At 38.2% G+C, this 20,386-nt stretch overlaps 2 protein-coding genes across 3 annotated transcripts; one reads left to right on the top strand and one right to left on the bottom strand.

Moving 5' to 3' along the window:
- Window positions 1–80: 80 nt before the first annotated feature.
- LOC128213361 (uncharacterized) lies at window positions 81–8,014 on the bottom strand. Of its 2 annotated transcripts, none has more exons than XM_052918997.1 (5): window positions 6,646–8,014; window positions 5,179–5,282; window positions 4,219–4,384; window positions 2,359–4,032; window positions 81–1,918 (listed from the first exon to the last, which is right to left on the bottom strand). In XM_052918997.1, the coding sequence occupies exons 1-5, from the start codon at window positions 6,665–6,667 to the stop codon at window positions 870–872; spliced, it is 3,015 nt and encodes a 1,004-aa protein (XP_052774957.1). In that variant the 5' UTR covers window positions 6,668–8,014; the 3' UTR covers window positions 81–869. The 2 variants fall into 2 exon arrangements, with proteins under 2 accessions (XP_052774957.1, XP_052774968.1); XM_052919008.1 differs by lacking the exon at window positions 6,646–8,014 and adding an exon at window positions 6,286–6,365.
- LOC128213370 (uncharacterized) lies at window positions 6,356–15,731 on the top strand. Its single transcript, XM_052919018.1, has 10 exons — window positions 6,356–6,515; window positions 8,987–9,081; window positions 9,297–9,406; window positions 10,610–10,732; window positions 11,576–11,822; window positions 12,251–12,577; window positions 12,784–12,951; window positions 13,634–13,709; window positions 14,265–14,314; window positions 14,832–15,731. The coding sequence occupies exons 1-10, from the start codon at window positions 6,431–6,433 to the stop codon at window positions 14,937–14,939; spliced, it is 1,389 nt and encodes a 462-aa protein (XP_052774978.1). The 5' UTR covers window positions 6,356–6,430; the 3' UTR covers window positions 14,940–15,731.
- Window positions 15,732–20,386: the final 4,655 nt, after the last annotated feature.

Raw genomic sequence — 20,386 nt, 5'->3', positions numbered from 1 at the left:
CCGGGTCGCCTATGTGAGAAGGGTGAAACTATATCCAAGCAAAAGACAGGCACAGCAAGAGAAAAAATGCAGAATTTAAACATTGTGAAGATTTAATACCATTGATATCATATCAACAAATACATACAATGTTAGTATCTAACAGATTTTTCATGACAACATTGATACATTTCAAAAATAAATAACAGTGTTTATGAGGGTGAATGATGAACATTACTTCCACATGTTCATTATATTCTATTTATTAGTTCTTCCTATCGTATTGTAAATTTCAATATTTTTGGTCAAATTATTAATTTAAAATCCATTATGCAGACAAATTAGCAGAACATATTTTATGAATATTTGATAAAAACTTTTGAATTTATGACATAGGGAAATATTTCCTACACTTCCTACCACTTGACCTTACAACCTAGGTTTGACTCATATTTACAAATGTTCATGATATCTTGAAGACAAATAGTATGCCCAAGTTTCATAACCATTTGATAAAACAGTGAACTAACGCAGAATTGCTAACGTCCCAACAGTTGCCCACCGGCCACCTGCCAGCTGGCCCATCCTGTTTTTGCCACTCTATGACCTATAATTTTTCTATGAAAAATCCAGCTAACTGTTATTGACTAGAGTATCTATATGGGATTCTATTTTTGTTTCTCATCTTCACATTTTCCAGTGTGCATAATTATGCTTAAATTTGACCGTACATCTGGAACGAAATATGAACTCATCTCAATAGAAGACTAGAGAGAGGAACAGTATCCATAACTGATCCATAAGTGAATGATCTTTAACAAGATGACAGACCATGAAAAAGATTTTAGCTGATTCAGAACAACAATAACTTAGATCACTAACAAAACTGACTACAGTATTTGATGGTTAGGTTTGTGACTGTGAAGGTCAGTTTGTTCCATCTCATCGCCTTCTTCATCCTCCTCCTTGTGTCCATGTTTCCAGTGTTGCCGTTTTTTGTGTGACAAGAGGTTGTCCTTCCGTGCAAATGCGCGTCCACACAGTTTGCATACAAAGGGTTTCTCCCCTGTATGTATACGCCTGTGTCGCTCGGCGTCACGCAGCGCTGCAAACTTGCGACTGCACAAATCACACTTGTACTTCTTAATGGCATGGGCAGTGTTTTCTAGGTGATCCTCCAGCAGTTTTATGTCAGTAAACTCCTCTGAACACAACCTACAGTGCAGAAGTCCTCGCTCCTTCTTAGAGCTACACACTATCACAGACTCAGAGTTTAATGGTTTTTTATTCCTACCCTTCTTCTTATCAATGTTTTCATTACTATCTGTTTCATCTTTATTATTCTCTTCATTTGCACTATATGTAACAGATGCAAGTTCTGTCATGTTTTCATTCAACAGTAAACTTGCTCGTAGATCATCTAGGTTAATATGAGCAAAAGAGGAATCATTCTCATCTATCGTTACATTAATATTCAGTATATCACTTTCCTCATTATTTAGGGAGCAAGCATTTGACAAGTCATCAACCTTACCCTCTATTGATATTACATGACCGAGATCTTTATCCTTTTGATCAAGGGAGATAATTTCTCCCAGTTCCCTGCCCCTGCTATCCTGGGAAAGGGTTGGCCTTGATTCCTTCCCTTTCTCCGGTGACCCACTAAGTGTTAGAACCCTCCGTGACCAGGGCAAGTCCCTATCGTCCTCATCATCGCTCTGGGCGGAAACCTTTTGTGAACTTGCTAGGTCCTCATTGTATTCATCATTGCTCAGAGAGAAAACCCTCAGTGAATGGGCCGGATTGCCATTGTCCTCGTCATCGCTTAGGTCAAGAACCCTGCGTGACCGGGGAGGATCCCCGTTGTCTTCGTCATCACTTGCCTCCCCGATGTTGAAACGAGGCTGTTTTGGTTTCCTGTGTGAGGCTCTTGATACGTCTGAAGGCAGAATGGTGCGTATAAGAGAAACTATTGTAAGCAATCCAAACATGCAATTTTATATGACTCACTTTTTTATAGAAGCCACTATGAATATACTAAGATTTTCTCTCTCTCTCTCTCTCTATATATATATATATATATATATATATATTATATATTTATACCTTGTTCATACAATAAATATTAAAGTTGTTCATAAAATGTCCATTTCTGTATACAGTATTTCAACTGTATAAACACACACATTTCAAACCTGTGATAACACTTTTAATAGTTTTTGATAGATGGAAGATGGAACTGTATAATAGGGTAAAATACTACACTTAACATTAGAGAGCACATGATTCACACCGTCATCTTTCTTAACATAACTTACTTATAAAAGACTTTCTACTGTTCCTTATTTATCTTTTTATTAAAGAGAACAATAAAAGTACCTTTCAGCCTGGTCAAGTCTCCTTCCTGGATTTTGTCCATGCTGGAGGGATCATCGAGAGGAGCTGTGTCTGGTGTGGGGGTTTTCCTAGTCTCCACAGCGATCCCTGGGGTTGCCTCTGGGGTCACCTGGCCACACAGGGAGCTTTCAACTGACACCATACTGACCCCGATAGCCGATAGGTTGTCTGACTCAGATGTGTACACACTTAACTTGTCCTTAATATCACCCTCAACTTCAATTGGTTTGGTTAAATGTATTTTTGGTAGTTTTTCTTTCTTCTTTTTCTTTTCACTCATCTTTTTTTGGAATTCCTTGATCTCACTGTGGTGTATTGTGTGCAGCTTGGTTGTTTCTTCGTCCTTCTTTATTCTCTCCGTTATCTCTTTGATCTTATTGGACAAAGTCTTGTGCTTGGGTTTATCTTTATCTCTCTTGTCCTTTGATTTTATTGTAGTTTCGTTTTCAGGGCTAATTTCTTGAGTGGTTTCAATGATGATGGGTTTGTTTACGGCACTATTTGTTTGGGAGTCCGGTGTTAGAAATACAGTTGACAGGGATCCTGTCAGTAAAGACACTGCTGGTTTGGAGGCAGTTTTCACTAAAATTTCTCCACAGTTAGATGACTTGGAAATAATCATTGGTAGTTCACCACTATTTGTCAACTTTTCTTGAATACAAGATGTATTAATGTGCACACTTTGATCAATATTGCTTGTACAGGTATTGGACTGAGTATGTTGTAATGGTTGGTTTGATGGATGACACACTGTTGGAAAATGAGAAGGAGTCACATACTTTGATTGGTCCATAGCAACAAGCTGGATAACATTCACTGCGCTCTGTGAGTTTGTGTTAGCACTGGAACAAACAGAGTTTGGAAATAATGTCTCAACTGGCTGACTAGGTTTTAGTGTATCTGGTAAATCAAGTCTATGTGTTCTTCGCCTCATACTGTTATCATCTGAAGGCAATATCTGGCCAACCTCGGCATCCTGTGCTTTATTCCCTTGGGCAGCAAAAGTGGCTGGGCTGACCTGGTAGCCGGGGATGAAAGGAGCCTGTTGTGGGTGGGGGCTGGAGCTAGACAGGCGCTCAGATGACAATACAGCACCAGCCTGCTGGTACAACTTCCCATACTGTGGGTAGTCTATAACAGAGCTTGATACATCCTGTGTGTAAAACTGCGGGCCTGACGGCCCCACTGTATTTGTTGTATTGGAAATGGCACCATGCTCTAAGCTGGGGTACTGTCCAATCCCGCCTAGGCTGTTTCCTATAAGTGTTCCAGTGATCCCCCCAACTGTAAGAATGCTTTCTAGTATTGAGCCTGCTACACTGGAGCTCACCTTATCAGCGTGTACGCCCTCCGACATAGAGCTGCCATCCAACCCAGGTTCGAGCCGCAGGGTTTTTACATTCTGCAACTCTGTGTATGTTTTATCAGTGCTGTCAACATTGTCACTGACTGTCATATCAGTGTAGCCACCATCATCAAACTTGCGTTTACAGTTTCTGTCTGGTGTGTTTGTTTGCTGGTAGGGTACGCTGGAGGAGCACTGCTGGTTATGAAGAAGAGAGTTTTGCTCCATGCAGCTTGGTGTCTGCTGCAGAGTGGGGAGGGCTTGGCCGCTTCTAGGGACCACACTGGTCGTGTACTTGTCGACATGTCCATCTATAACAAACATACCAATGAGAATGTCCTTTCACTTTAAAGAGCATGTATAATGCATTCTAGTTAAAATCTTGTAAACTTTTGATTTTGACAAATTGACAGAAAATCATGAATTGACGCTCAAAAAGCTTAAAAGAACCACCCAAAATCAAAAGGTAAATATGAAACAGTTTCTCTACATCATACCAAGAGTGCCTTGGGCACAGAATGAGAAGAAGTTTAGTTTGAGGTCATCACGAGCGTGAAGGAAGTGTAGCCCCTTGTTGGAGCCTAGGGTGCTAAGAGTTCCCTCCTTCAGACTAGCAGTGAGCACAAGCGTCTCCTCCCCCGCCTCTGCCTCCAACTGATGTACCTGCATACAGCAATGGACAGTGGTCACAGGACTACTGTAAGTGGCCATATTCAGTAACCATCTTAGAATTAACTTAAATTTAGAATGTCACTGTTTTGACTGGAGTGTTAATTTAATTGGCCAATAGACTCAATGGAATAATTGAGGCATGTCTAATGATAAGAATAGGAAATATATTCAATTTGACCCAAGCAATAAAATCTTTGACCTACAATTGTATAATAAGAAACAATTACTTCAGAGCTAGCAATTAATTTCAATCACAAGGGTAAAAGGTAATGCAACTGTTTAATACCATGATGTCAAGGACGATGTACATAATAAGCTTGAAATAGATTGTAATTTATCTGCATGATAGTTATTAAAAGGTTACGCTCTGCCTTCTAGTTACAGTTCCTAAATGGGAGTTAATATATATTACCTAACAAAACATAACAAAAAACACACACACTAACACCGTACAATCATAGATAATGTGCTAACAGTTGTTATAACTTTAAATGTTTGTATGCTAGCAGTGAGATATTTCCAGTGGTCTTAATAAACACAAGACCACAAGGCCTGCACTTGTAAAATGCTTACTCGAATTCTAAAATTTATATAGCAGGGCTTGAATAAGAATTCCGACTGGTTTATTCAAAGGTCTTATTTTGATAACTGAATCTAATGCTAAAATTAGAAAATGTTCTCCAAAATGATTTTTTTTTTTGTCTTTCACAAGGCAATATTGATGCAATGAAACATAAAAAGTTCCTTGTTTATACGGTGCACAGAGAAAATGGAGGTTAACTTACAAGATGTTCAATCTGACTTTTGAGGACAGTTTTGAGCACTTCAATGTACACGTTATGGTCTTGGTTGGAGAACATACTGCTGCCCTTTCCCCCGCCATACATCCCTGTAACAGAAAAGATAGAAGTAGTAGTTATTCGTAAAATGTCAATATTTTTATAGTACAACAGTACATGTTAAAACAATGCAACCAATACTTAGAATCATAATAATGTAATATCACATAAAGTTAACATAAATTAAATCATACTTCTAGAATATGAACTCTTTCAGATATTAATGCATAAGCTATATTATGATTTAGTAACAAATTTTTATATTATCAATTTTGATGACATTTGCACAGAATAAACCGTTATGTTTTGCACAAGTACAAGAGCTTATTTCCAATAGGGTCCATGTTTTTTGTATAAAGATGTTTATTATATATATCATTAAGTGTACCAAATTTTAGGTACTCAGATGTGTTAAATTATTATATGACATTCTCAAATACACTATTATCAGTATCATATAATTATACAATATTTACAACACATTAGTTATGTGGAGATTTTGACTTTCGGTTCAGCCAAGCTCACGTAACATCCCCACCCTGCAGTGAAGAACTTGTAGTAAAAGCCCTGCCAAATGCCACCGTGACCCCGAGACCCTAGGTAAGGCCCATTCCCTGCTATATTTAGTGCAAAGACAAAACCACTGCATTCATCCCGTGCTGCGGAACGACCGGAAAGGTAAAAACACGGCCCATTTACCCGGCTATACCCCGGGAATGAATTTCTACACTGTCTTGTGTGAGCTAAATGGTAGGTGGTTGGTCACGGCAAGAGAATCTCACTCCACTTTTTCACAAAGTAGTGAATTCTTTGGGCAACGCATTATATGTAAACAACTTGTACGTTAAATCGTTATTACCCAGATGTGTCCAGATTTCGCATTTATAAACGAAATTTGATAAATTTCTACAAAATCATACCGTGAAAATGGATTAAAAATGTTAAAATTTGAATTGAGGTTCCAGTACCTCCAAAAAATGTGTGTGTTCAGTAGAGTTTAAACTAATTGCCTTATTAATGATTGAATATTGTGAATAACAGTTCAAGTCTTGCCTGAATATTAAAAATTCGAGAACAAAATCTTCGGATCTTGTGTGATTTTCGGCACGAGATTCCATTTACATGCGCACCGGTTAGAAGCCATCATCTTACATCTTAAGTATTTTTTCAGAGTTTTAGAAGAAACGCGGAGAGAAAAATGGCATCTGAAGGCGTTGAAGTGAAAGTTTATATTTATGACCTTTCCAGAGGATTAGCTAGATCCATGTCACAAGCATTTTTAGGTATTTACAAAAAATAAGTGAAAATGTTATATGTTTTCGCGACATGACTAGTCATATTTTGGACCAAAATGTCATTATTTTTATTCATTGTCAGATTGTTAGCAGATGAAAACGAAATTAATTTTCTCACGATTCCAAAAGGAGTGCTGCATTCAAAACCATGGTTCATATTATTAATTAAATTACATTACTTAAACTAAAGTAAACCTGGGAGGAGTGCACACAACCACCTGAAAACTAGCATGGCAGCTGGTTTTTACCCCCCGACATACTACACTCCCCTCATTAACCTTCTAGTCCAACAGAGGCCTGCCGTTTACGGGGGGCACCATTTATGTAAACCTAGAAGCAAAAGTGCCCCCGGTTAGGAGTTAAAACCCACGACTGCATGAATGTGATATCATTTTCATTTTCAACATAAACCTTCTAAGAAATGACCATTGTTTGTATAATTTATCCAGATAATGTTTAAAGTGGGTACACACACAAGAATTCAGTGATGTATGTTTATCCCTCCTGATGGATCCATCACTCTGTTGTTTCGGATAGATCTGCTGATTTGGACACTATTTTCTGCCAATCTGGGCTGTATGCACTTTCAATGATGGCTGTATTACCTTTCAATCTTGATTTAGGCTATTTAATCTGGTCCGGATGGTCTTACAATGAGGTTTTGTATCATCCACCATTAATTTGTGAAGACAATTTAGTAAACAATAATGTCTGGTAGCTCAAACCAGTTGCCAAAAAAATAGCTCAGAGCTCTTTTAACTGAGCTTGAGCAAAATGCTCTTTTATAATGCTACACAGTCTGCAATTCCACTAAGCAAAACAGAACAAAATAAAAAAGGTAAAAAAGGAAAGTTCAAGCCATGCCCACAGACAGTCTACATTGTTTATAACATATATCATCTATGCCACGAAAAATTGAAAAAAGCACTTTCCACAAATCACACAAAATGTAGACAGCGACATATGCGGCACTCTAAGCTAACTACCATATTATATCATGTATAGGACGCTAGCATAGATAGGACGCAGGCAAAAAAATAGTTGAGAAAACGGGTAAAAACCCTTAATATATAAGATAGGACGCAGCAGAAAAATGTCGAAATCGGAGCCGAAAAATTGAGGTTGGTCAAGTATTTATAACGTATATATTGAAGTAAAAAACAAACAAAAAATTGTATATAAGGCATATTTTGGTAACTGTCTTGTGTATTTCGATAATTATTGTCGTATTTTGGTAATTTAGCGTACACAACAATGATATATGTCTTGACATTTTGAGAACATTTACGCATATTATAAGACTTATACAAATGCCGTAATAGTCCCGACTGACAGTCAACCGTTGCAACCGTTGCAATAGTCTGACATGCCTTCTGAATGACAGTCAACCGTTGCAACCGTTGCAATCGCAACAAAACTGTGTATTGTCAAAACTGATGATTGTTTTGATAAGGCTTGTCGCTGTGGGGATTAAAGCATGTCGGCATAATTAAGTGTCAGTAATTAGTCTTGACAGCGGAAGGCACATCGGGTAAAGTGCGAACAAACAACCATAAGATATTACCATCACAATAGTTTGTTCTAGTGATGTTTTTCAAATAACAGACAGCGGGTGTTTTTCACACCTTCGCACATTTGAAAAGATTTGATAGTGACAATAATGCTACTTTGCGTTATGCACATTCATTTATCAATTTTTTAAAACAGTAACATACAACAAAATGTTTTGTAAAATATCGAAACATTAAAATCATAAACAATTGATATTTACCTCCTTTCCCGATTTCCGTTGCCGTTATAACTCAATCCAGTTAAAGTGCACTCACATCGAGTTTTTGTGAGTAGCGTCCCTTTTATAAAAAAGTAAACACTCGTGTTTTTTTTTTCAATTTATTTCTCAATAAATCATTTTAAAGTAAACATTCAATATATTTCTGCGTGTGTTAACTTGCGTGATTTTACCTATGTTAGTTGTTCTCTTCGGTGACGCAGTACTCTTCGGTGACGCAGTACAGATACTTACTATTACCGCGTTCTTCCCCGGTCCGATATTTTCGACCTGAAATGGACTTGGAAAAAAACAGATGAAATTCTAATAGCATAGAAAGGACGCAGGCAATTTTTAAGACGTGAATTGGGGGTAAAAAAAGTGCGTCCTATGCATGATATAATACGGTAACTGTTGCATTGGATTTGCTTGTAGACAATTTAAAAGACACAACTGAACACTGATTGGAGTAAACCGGATTGCCGTGCTAACCGGATGGCTGGTTCTTACATACACACACTTTTTTTACAAATCACAGAGTGATAAATGAAATATATACATTTATATAGATATCTAAGAGTGTCAAGTATGAACCACCTATAATACGGGAAACACTATGGTAACCTATATGACATAATGAACTTCACAAACTAACCTGGTCAGGAACTATTGTTTGTTGTTATGTTTGTAGGCAAGCAGATAGATGGTGTCTGGCATACAGGGATCGTGGTGTTTGGCAAGGAGTACTTCTTTGGTGGAATGGAAGGAATATCTCAGTGCCGACCTGTATGTACAAACTAATTTTTTTTTGGATAAATTACAAGGATTTTATTATTAAGGGAATAAATGTATAAATTTGACAGAATGTGTGTGTATATATAATTTAGATGACTTAATTTGATTTATAAAAAAATAATCTAAATTTGTTTTTGTGTTACGGATTGAAAGAGCGAGCGGGGACAAATTAAGGAGAGTATATTTCATGTGACTGTTTATTCTAGGGAGGCACAATAATGGGCCAGCCTGATACAATAAAGAGCCTGGGAAAGACTCAGATCCCTTATGACATGTTTATGGAGTATCTCGCAGACCTCTCACAATCCACGTTCAGGTGAGCACATAGGCCAGCATCATTGTAGATGTAGTGAGTAGACGGCCATATGGGACAGGAGAATGAACCTTTAAGTAGGGATGCAAACCAATATTCAAATATTCGATTTAACAATTAGTATTAGAATGTCAAAATTGGTATTTGGATATTAAATGGGTTTTTTGATAAATAATAAAGAAATAAACCTTTTGCCTACAGCTATGTTGTTCAACCGAGAATTTATTATCTTTGTCATGTTTACAAATATGAATGTAGTGGAATTGAAAATATTTGATTTGGATTTTTGTTTCTTCAAAATGTATTGCTTTTTGTTGGGATTTTTTTCTGAAAATGGAGAACTTAAAGAGTGTGCTTTTGGGAAAAATCAGAGTCTGTCGCATGTACTTGCTAAGACAAAGAAGGGTAAAAAGGCCCCAGCTTTTACTATGTAGAATTAAAATAGTTTACTACTTCTAAACTTCTAAATCATAAGTTTTGGTAATCAAATATTTGATCGAAAGAATAACTGAATATTTAAGACATGTAAGAATATTTTTGCTTATCATAGCAATGAATTTGTAACCATAATGTCAATACTAATATCAACTGTAGAATAGTCATTGGATGCAGAACACATTTGTAATGTAACATATTGTTGATATTGTCTGCCAGCAAATCCTGCTTCTCCCTTACAATATCTTTATCAAGAACTATTCAACCTACAGGGATTTTTATTGACCGGAGTTCCTGGATTTTGACGCGTTAATTGTAAATCGTAAATGACGCATCAAAACATGTAGCCAGTGTCATCCTTGACCTGGGGAAATTTCAGTGCAAGCATCGATCTATGAATGTAGAGATTACCAGCAAACAGATGTCAAATTTTAAAACCCATTGACAGGAAATACACACCTTTTAAGTCATTGCCAGGCAACCTGGTGATCAAACCTTTACCTCATTTGGTTGTGTTGTTGTACCATGTAATTTTGCTTTAAACCCACATGAGGGGAATATGCTTCCTGCTATATTGGATTTTCAGTTGTCTTCGTGTATGTGTATTTTTTATCAACAGCTATTCATATTATGTTAAAGTGACAATGAGGCAGTTTAATAAATAGTACAGAAATGTTTTGTTTTTGTTTTTTTATGAGTATAATTAAGAACAACCTGTACCAATTCTTTACCTTGTTGCTAAATTTTAACTGCATGTTTTCCTTCTGGCAGGGGAGAATGTTACCACTTATTGAACCACAACTGTAACACGTTCAGCTCAGAGGTGGCCCAGTTCCTCACTGGTAACGACATCCCCTCGCACATCACTGGACTGCCTGCTGAGGTCCTCAACACGTAAGCCATGCTTGTACAACTGCCCATGTGTACATAAATGTGAAATATGAAAGGTTGAGGTAATGTCATAGCCTTAGTGTCAGTGTTGTGCAAATACTTGGCTATAACTCGAAGACTCGTCTAACTTGTACACAATTATGTTACTTATGACTATACTTATATATGGAGACCTCTAACTCTGGTTTAAATTATTATCAACTTATGCCCCTTTATGAACCGAGAAAAAATGGTCTTTTATTGGAGATATAACATATTTTGTTCAAATAAAAAAAAAATTCAGCCAAGGCATGTGTTGCCTTCATTGGTTTAAAAGAATATTGCATTTTGTTACTTCAAAATGCAAATAGTTAGATTTGAGTAACATTTTCTTCAGTTTATTATGCTTCTCAAAGGGAAAACATTGTAGTCACTGCTTTATCCGTGTTCCAACCTGTATGTCTGTTACAACCTTATTGAGAGAATAATTCTAAAAAATAAATGATGGATTTTCAAGGAAACTTGATACATGGACAGATGACAGAATGCAGATGTGCAGTGCGTACAAATCGTTAATCCTAGCTTCAGACATTGCTGAATTATCTCCCCATTTCACTTTCACAGTATGCATTAAGAAGGAAGCTGCTTGTTTAGACGATACGACAAAAAATTCTCTCAGCTACAATAATTCAGAATCGTTAAACGCTAAGTTCTTTTGCAAACTATTGTTGACTGTTGATAAAATACTAAATTATATAGTATTATGATTTTTTTTAATGAAATACACTAATAAGGTCCAAAACGTTTTTAAGTGTAACATAGAAAGCTTTTTAGTACTCACAATTTAACCAAGTTAACTATTTTCAGACCATTTGGCCAGATGATCAAGCCATTCCTAGACTCTATGTCTGTTCAGCCTTCTGGTGGCAGTGTTGTGTTTGACCAGCAGCCAGCACAAACCAGCAAACCACAACATTCTAAAGCCGCACCCAGCAGAGAAACATCCCATTCACAAGCAAAAGCTGCTACAGGCACAAGTCAGTCACCAACAAGAAAGTCAGATCCAGCTAAAAATGTAAAAGGAGGGAAATTTGAACCAGCTGTGTATAGAGAGGTAAAACCTTTGAATTTAATATTCTTTCTTGTGGATTTGGACATTTGGTTTGTATTCATAGCGTTTAACTTGAATTTATTTGCTTCTCATTATGTCCATGTAGTTCAAAAATTAGGAGACATATTTTACAGTCTTTTTTTTTCTGTCGAAGAGAACATGGTTGTAGTTCAGATGTGTAGTATGTATAATGATGAACCTTCTGAATGTTCTTACACATTATTGCCTGTTGTTAGTGATGTTGACGTAATTCATCTTGCAATGCCATGTATTGTTTTCCGGTAATGAACTGCTCAATGTGTGACAGTTTTTTGTGAAAAAAATGTCTTAGCTATGTTCGAATGAATAATGCAGGTTTAAGGTTTATTTTATTTTTAATTTTTAGCTGAGTATGTGTTTTTGCTGGTGAATGAGAGCTGTCTGCATTGCAGGGTATCCCTGAGGAGAGTGTATGGAGGAAGGGGGAGCCCACAGTGTCCCCTGGGGACCTCTCCCTGCTTCAGGAGATCCATGAGTACCTCGGGCAGCCTGGGGAGCCCAGCTGGTCCCTGGGGCGGCCACACCTCACATGCCTCACAACGCTGGGTCTGGTCACGGGGTCCGGCCGGGCCTCACATGCCCTTCAGCTCCTCACAGCCCTCATCTTGAATGAGGACATGCTGCACCTTGCAGCCAGTGGCCCCAGTCCTGTGGTCCATGAAGTCCTACACAAGTTTGACTCCCTCACAGGTCCTCGTAAATTACAGGCACTTAAATTTGTAAGTGTTTGATTATGTTTCTTTTATTTAGCTTTTTGCATCATGCTGCAATGTGTGACTATTGTAAAAAAAAAAAGCAGCTAAATAATCGACAATGCTTCGTTTTAATTTATTGCTTGCAGTTTATTATATGCTTTTGATATACTGGTACATTATGAACATATTTTGAAGGATTTGAAGTAACAAATATCTATACACAATTTCAGTTTACAAATGTAAGTAGCCGACAGGAGGGTCACACATGTTTACTGAGTGACAAGTGTCGAAAGAAACTGACAATAGAATGTGTGGACTGTATGCTTAAGGACAAGACTGACCACCACGATATAGCCACCTCTGCAATAGCCCTCACATATAACCTCACATTATCAAAGGTAACATTAATTTTGGTAAATGTTACTGAAAGATAGAAGTATAATACTTAAAGAAAAAAGAAAATCATTATATTTTTAAAAGGTTGGAATTTTCTGGTTGACTGTGGCTATCACTTAAAAAAAATATCAAGATGTTGCCCGAGACAGAATGCATACGGTATGTATAACAATAACTATGGCGTTAATTTAAATAGTCAACTTTCACTGAAAAACAAAACAAATAGAGAAACAATGGAATTCCCTGACGCCTACATAGTGTGTTCCCCAAAAAAAAAGTTCATTAAAAAACAGAGGTAGTTTAGAGAAGCTGACATAGGAGTTTTGATAAACAAGCCAAATCCGTACATTTTAGCTTGGCATAAAAGAAATCAATGAAATCAACAATTCCTGCTATATAAAATCCAGAATTTGAACATTTTACTAGAACACTCACCGCTAGGATGCTATTATTCCTCTTTTCAACTTTTTTCGCCACAATTTTTAAAATTGTTGCCTTTTATCTGATTTATACTATAAATAATTTTTCATATATAATTGGATAGGGATACTCTTATTTTGTACTGGTTTACTCTTTTTAAACACTTTTTTGTTGACATCTGTGGTACAGGACTTGCAGGTTTGTTATTAATACAGCACTCCAATCAACGGGATACATGGTGTCATGGAAAATGTTGTGTTTCAGATGGGAGATGATGAAGAGCTGGAGCTTGGCAGTGCTCTCCTGAATGTTGACCACAGTGATCTGACCGAGACTGCTTGTAAGTGGTTAAGTGTACTGTTTAGTAGTCATAGTGGTATTTATACTGGGCAGTGCTCTCCTGAATGTTGACCACAGTGATCTGACCGAGACTGCATGTAAATGGTTACGTGTACTGTATAGTTTTCACATTGGTATTTATACCAGAAATGTTATTCACATTAAATAAAGACACAACTTACTTTATTAGTTTGGTGCAGCTGGGCAACATCCTCCTCAATGTTGTTCAAAAAGAATTGCTGACAAAGATATTTTCTTCCAAATTTTATTGAATAACAAGGAAAAAATCTTTTCCCTACAGTTTGTAATGTATTCATTTCCAAATGAAAGATGAACAAGTTAAAAAAAACTTCTGAAAACAATCATTCAAAAATATATATAACTTTTCTAATTTTGGTGTTAAAATGCATGAATAGTCAGCATTATTGTTTACCTAGACTACAATGATGTGTGGTTGGGGTTGTGGTTGTGTGTATGCCAGTGTGTGTTTCACTCCACAATGTTTCATCATATGTCTTCCCCCTGTGAAGTTACATTCTATATACTGGTATTTCAGGTTACCACTTGTTAGCCGCCATCTACCAGCTGATGAGCAGAAATGAGGAGGTGGGTAAAATAACAAGACACTGTTCCAAGGAAAATAATGTTGGCATGGCAACTTACAGTCTAGACAATAGCTTTGTTATTTTGAACAATCTAAAATACAAAACATTTGCAATTCTACAATAATTTGACATTCTTGATATAATTTAGTGTGAAGAAATTGTATTTCAAAACCTGTTCCTAAATCCGCTGTCCTTGCTTTCCATGGTTGCCTTCCTACTGTGTCTAAGGGTAGTGAACTACATCTCACTAACCTCCAGATGACACAAAGGTGCTAATATTTACAAAGGATTGAAAGAAAAAGAAGTATTTGCTTTATGCATCCTCAAATCATTTTAACTTGAATACAACATAATGATTATATATTTAGCAAAGCACATTAAATGATTAATTAAATCATATAGATATTTAACATGTTACAGCAAGTAGTTGTAGTATAACTATGTAAGTACTAAGTAGCTTAAATGAAACTTAAATTTTATTGACCCTAGCATTTCCACCCTGTGTGTTCGTATTTCAGGTCCGGGGGTTGGCTGGTGTGCTGGGGCTGGACCTTGCTGAAGCCCGGGGGAAGTCTAAGCGGCTTTCAGGTCTCTGTGACAGTATACAGGGACTCCTATCCAGCTAGGTGGCATACCTAGGTCTGATACGCTTGATGTAGCTTGTTAGATGTTCTGCCTTTGTGTGAAAACAACACATCAAGTTTCCAGTTAACACAGGGACACATACTACTGTAACTGCATTTTATATTAGACACAGATGTTGCAATACTTAAAGAATTTGATGTTATTTTATAATTTATTTCCACAGTGTGTTTACATGTTTCATACAACAGACTAAGATGCAATTGGTGGGACAATAAGGAAGGGGAGAAAGAAATGAAATCACATGTTGCAATTAAATAGTCTTCAACTTACAAGATTACCTTGACATGAGGGATTTTATAACTGAATAGAGAAAGGAATATTCAAGGTACTTTAATTGGCTTAGGTTTGATGAGGTGCCAATTCAGCATCAATGAAACTGCCTCATTAATCATTCATGCCCCACCGTACTCTTTGAAGCGGAGTGTGACAGGGTATCTGACAATGACATGGAACATGAAGCTAATGTGCCCAACAGCAAGGAAGTTGACTTATCAACAATAATGGTATTTAGTCCATCCTCCTATCCAGGAGTGACATGACTTTGTGTACATGTATTTGGTTGGTGGTTGGTGTTAACTGTGTGGCATCATTCATGGATGAGATCAATGTTTGTGGTTCAGCTTCTTTGTATCTATTTATTTTTTACCTTTTTATTTTACTCCTCCAGTGATATATTACTGACAAATGATTTTCTGTGATAATGATGTATCATAATTATTATCATTATGTATTTTGTTATCTTTAAATTTTGTTTATATTTAAATAAAATTATCAATGGTTGTTACTTTTTTGGCCTTTACACCTACAATGAAACACTTCATCGCACACGGATATTAAAATTGAATGCATGTACACTTAAAAAAAATCATATTCCTTGATTTGTTAAAGCTGCACTCTCACAGATTAACTGATTTGACAATATTTTAATTTGTTGTCTCAGAATCAGCTCAATTTGGCATCAATGCCTACAATTCAGTCTTATAAGATATCTCACAATAGAACAGATCTCATTTGTTTTGTAATTTGCCGAAAGTTTCATTATTCTTAAAGTGTAAGCAACTCATTTAGCCATAAAATACCAATATTCAAACATTGGGATCAGATCTTTTGTCAGTAGTCTTGTATCAGTGGTTCTCAGACATTTACACAAACATTAGCTCATACCAAGAAAAAAAAATAGGTTGTCAAAATAGTAAATCTGAGGGAGTGCAGCTTTAAAACACTATTCAGCTTTTATATAAGTTATACAGCTGAGCTGGATCAGTTTTTGTGTATACACGCTGAGAATGTATATTGAGTGGATGATTGAATCAACAGTCATATATGACAACAATACTTAAAGTTGAGATTCCTGTCAATATAGATAAGCTACAAGATGCTTTTGCAGGAACTGTCAGATAAAATGTCACCTTTCCCTGTGTTTAACAGCTTCATTTGTTCATTGCAACAATCAAACACACATACATGTAGCCTGTATCATTTTTTATCTCACCTAATGCCATTTGCATATGATGAACTATTATGAGCGCCAACATTTGCTTGTTAACACTTTTAGAGGCCACATTTTCAGCTGAATTATCATGAAACTTTGCAAAATCATTGTATCTATGAGTTCTAAGTTCTAAGTTCTAGATTGTGGATTCAGAGAGGTGAGAAAGGGGGTCATGAGATCTTTTAATAGAAGAACTTTGTTAACACTAAATGTCACATTTTTTAGCCAAATCTTCAATTTCTCTATGAAATCTAAATTGAAGGTCATGTCAGGTGAAAAAGTAGGTCACTTGGTAAATAAATAACTCTTGAGACCCCTTTTTCTGCCCAATGTTCATGAAACTAACTTCAAATATACCGGTAAGTCTATTTTGAATATGGGTCACGTCGGATCAAAAACTAGGTCACTGGATAAGCCTTATTTTCAAACTAGTCAAACTTTGCAGAAAGTTTCTGGTTATTATTGTTCTTTTGAAGGCTTGTTGTGACATTAAAGGGACTGTACACCAGATTGGTACCAAAAAAAGTTTTTATCTGTAACGAATCTCGGGACAATTATTTAATAGAATATGTTACGCTTTGTTATCATAAAGAAGTACCAAAATGGTAAAAAAAATTTTTTGTCGGAGACTGGATTCGAACCCGTGTCGCCAAAATTGCAGTCCAGGGTTGTTTCACTGTGCTACGAAGGCTTACTCCAAACGAGTGGTATATTTAAGCTATAGTAACCTTACTTGGTAAAATCACGTGATAACATCGATTAGCCAGTCATGCATTAGGAATGAATTCTACTAGGTAGACATACCCAGTAATCTTTTTTAATGGAAAAATACGAAATACATGTTACTGCTAAACTTAAATAAATTGTAAACTATGTGGTACTTCAGTTAGTAAGTTTAAATGCATTTTACACATTAATACCAAGTTTATGTCAGTTTTTCAACAATTTTCTTCTTTTCTTGCAAATTGATCATCTGGTGCACAGCGATGCCCTCTTGAATGTGGTAAACGTTTTATAATTCAGCTTACATACTTGCATAAAAGAGACGTAAGTGCATTACACTTGCAACTAAGGACTTATATGATATTTTGTTCTTAAATCAACAGTTTTATGCTCTTTGACCAGCGTTTCAGAGGAGCAGATGAACGTTGATACCTGCTCGCGATGCTCTAGGGTTGCAGGGGCAGGGGTTAATATTTGTCAATCATGAAAAATAGCCGAGGGTTTGTTTGATTATGATGGATTCATGCCCAAACGTCATTTATATATATATTTCCACATACTTCCAACTGTTTTGATGCAAATGTCAGAGCAAAAAAAATCAATCTTCACAACTGTACACTATGTCTGAAGTTTTACAGGTCTCATTCCCGATTTCAGGATTAAACCTGATCGAGGTTAAGATCCCCTGAACTATATGAACTTCAACCCCATTACTACTCCTGGGATATATTATACTTTGTATTCCTCCTTTTGCTGAATTAAGATAAAAAACAATACTCAAAGAAGTAATGTATTAAGCATTTGAGTCCATTTATGAGTTGTAGTAAGTTTCATAGCGACGTTCTTGGAATCATAAATGACAAAATTGTCATTTTCATGCAGCTGCTATTAGCCCTGCCATGGTTGTCGAGAGAGTGCCGAGGGATGGCAGGGTATATATCCTGGAGAGGATGCGGGGGATGACTTGGAATATATCCTTGATTGAGAGGGTGGCGGTGATGACAGGCCGGGAATATATCATGGAAAGGGTGCGAGGGATGGCAGGAAATATATCCTGGAGAGGGTGCCGGGTGATGACAGGGAATTTATCCTGGGAGAGTGTCGATGATGGCAGGGAATAATTTCTGGTGATGGTACCGGGGGATGACAGGGAATATACCCTGGAGAGGGTGCCGGTGATGACAGGGAATATATCATGGAGAGGGTGTGAGGGATGGCAGGGAATATATCCTGTAGAGGGTGCGAGAGATGACAGGGAATATATCCTGGAGAGATTGCCGGGTGATGGCAGGGAATATATCCTGGGAGGGTGCCGATGATGGTAGGGAATAATTTCTGGTGATGGTACCGGGGGATGACAGGGAATATACCCTGAAGATGGTGCCGGTGATGACAGGGAATACATCCTGGAGAGGGTGCCGGGGGGTAACATAGAATATATCCTGGAGAGGGTGTGGGGGATGACAGGGAATATATTCTGGTGATGGTGTTGGGGATGACAGGGAATATACCCTGGGAGGGTGCAAGGGATGACAGGGAACATATCCTGGAGAGGGTGTGGGGGATGACAGGAACTATATTCTGGGGATGGTGCCGGGGATGACAGGGAATATATCCTGGAGAGGGTGCCAGGGATGACATGGAAAATATCATGGAGAGGTTGCGAGGGATGACAGGGAATATATCCTGGAGAGGGTGCTGGTGATGACAGGGAATATATCAATGAGAGGGTGTCGGGGAAGACAGGGAATATATCCTGGAGAGGGTGCCAATCACAGGGATTATATCCTGGGAATATATCCTGGGAAGGGTGCAAGGGATGACAGGGAAAACATCCTGGAGAAGGTGCCGGGAATGACAGGGAATATATCCTGGAGAGGGTGCCAGGGATGACAGGGAAAATATCCTGGAGAGGTTGCGAGGGATGACAGGGAATATAACCTGGAGAGGGTGTCGGAGATGACAGTTAGGGAATATATCCTGGAGAGGGTCTGGTGATGACAGGGAATATATTGTGGTGATGGTGCCGGGGATGACAGGGAATATTTTATCCTGGAGAGGGTGCCGGGGATAACAGGTAATATATCCTGGAGAGGGTGCCGGGGATGACAGGGAACATACATTGGAGAAGATGCCGGTGATGACAGGGAATGAATTCTGGTGATAGTGCCGGGGATGACAGGGAATATATTACCCTGGAGAGGTAGTCGGTGATGACAGGGAATATCTCCTGGAGAGGTAGCCCTGCCGGGGATGACAAGGAACATACTCTGGAGAAGGTGCCGGTGATGACAGGGTATGTATTCTGGTGATAGTGCCAGGGATGACAGGGAATATATCCTGGAGGGGGTGCCGGGGATGACAGGGAATATATCTTGGAGAAGGTGCCGGTGATGACAGGGAATATGTTCCGGTGATGGTGCCGGGAATGACAGGGAATATATCCTGGAGAGGGTGCCGGGGATGACAGGGAAAATACCCTGGAGAAGGTCCCGGTGATGACAGGGAATATATTCTTGTGATGGTGCCTGGGATGACAGGGAATATATTACCCTGGAGAGGTGGCCGGGGATGACAGGAAATATATCCTGGAGAGGGTTTCGGGGATAACAGGGAATATATCTTTGAGAAGGTACCGGTGATGACAGGGAATATATTCTGATGATGGTGCCGGGAATGACAGGGAATACATGTATATCCTGGAGGGGGTGCCGGGGATGACAGGGAATATATCCTGAAGAGGGTGCCGAGGGATGACAAGGAATGAATCCTGGAGAGGGTGCAAGGGATGACATGGAATATATCCTGGAGAGGGTGCCGGGGTATAACCTGGAGAGGGTGCCGATGATAACAGGGAATATATCTTGGAGAGGGTGCCGAGGGATGGCAAGGAATGAATCCTGCAGAGGGTGCGATGGATGACAGGGAATATATCCTGGAGAGGGTGCCGAGGGATGACAAGGAATGAATCCTGGAGAAGGTGCGAGGGATGACAGGGAATATATCCTCGAGAGGGTGCCGGGTGATGACAGGGTATCTTGGAGAGGGTGCCGAAGGATAACAGGGAATATATACTGGAGAGGGTGCCGGGGGATGACAGTGAATATATCAGTGGCGGATCCAGGTTTCTCAGTTAGGGGGGCGTAACTTCTAAAATTGACTTCTGTTGGCCGATAAGGCCCCCATGTGTTTTCATGGTAATTCAGGGGGTCG

This window comes from Mya arenaria, chromosome 2 (genome assembly GCF_026914265.1).
Source record: "Mya arenaria isolate MELC-2E11 chromosome 2, ASM2691426v1".
NCBI lineage: Eukaryota > Metazoa > Mollusca > Bivalvia > Myida > Myidae > Mya > Mya arenaria.
The sequence above is the reverse complement of the archived record's forward strand: the minus strand, read 5'-3'. Positions and strand labels throughout refer to the sequence as shown.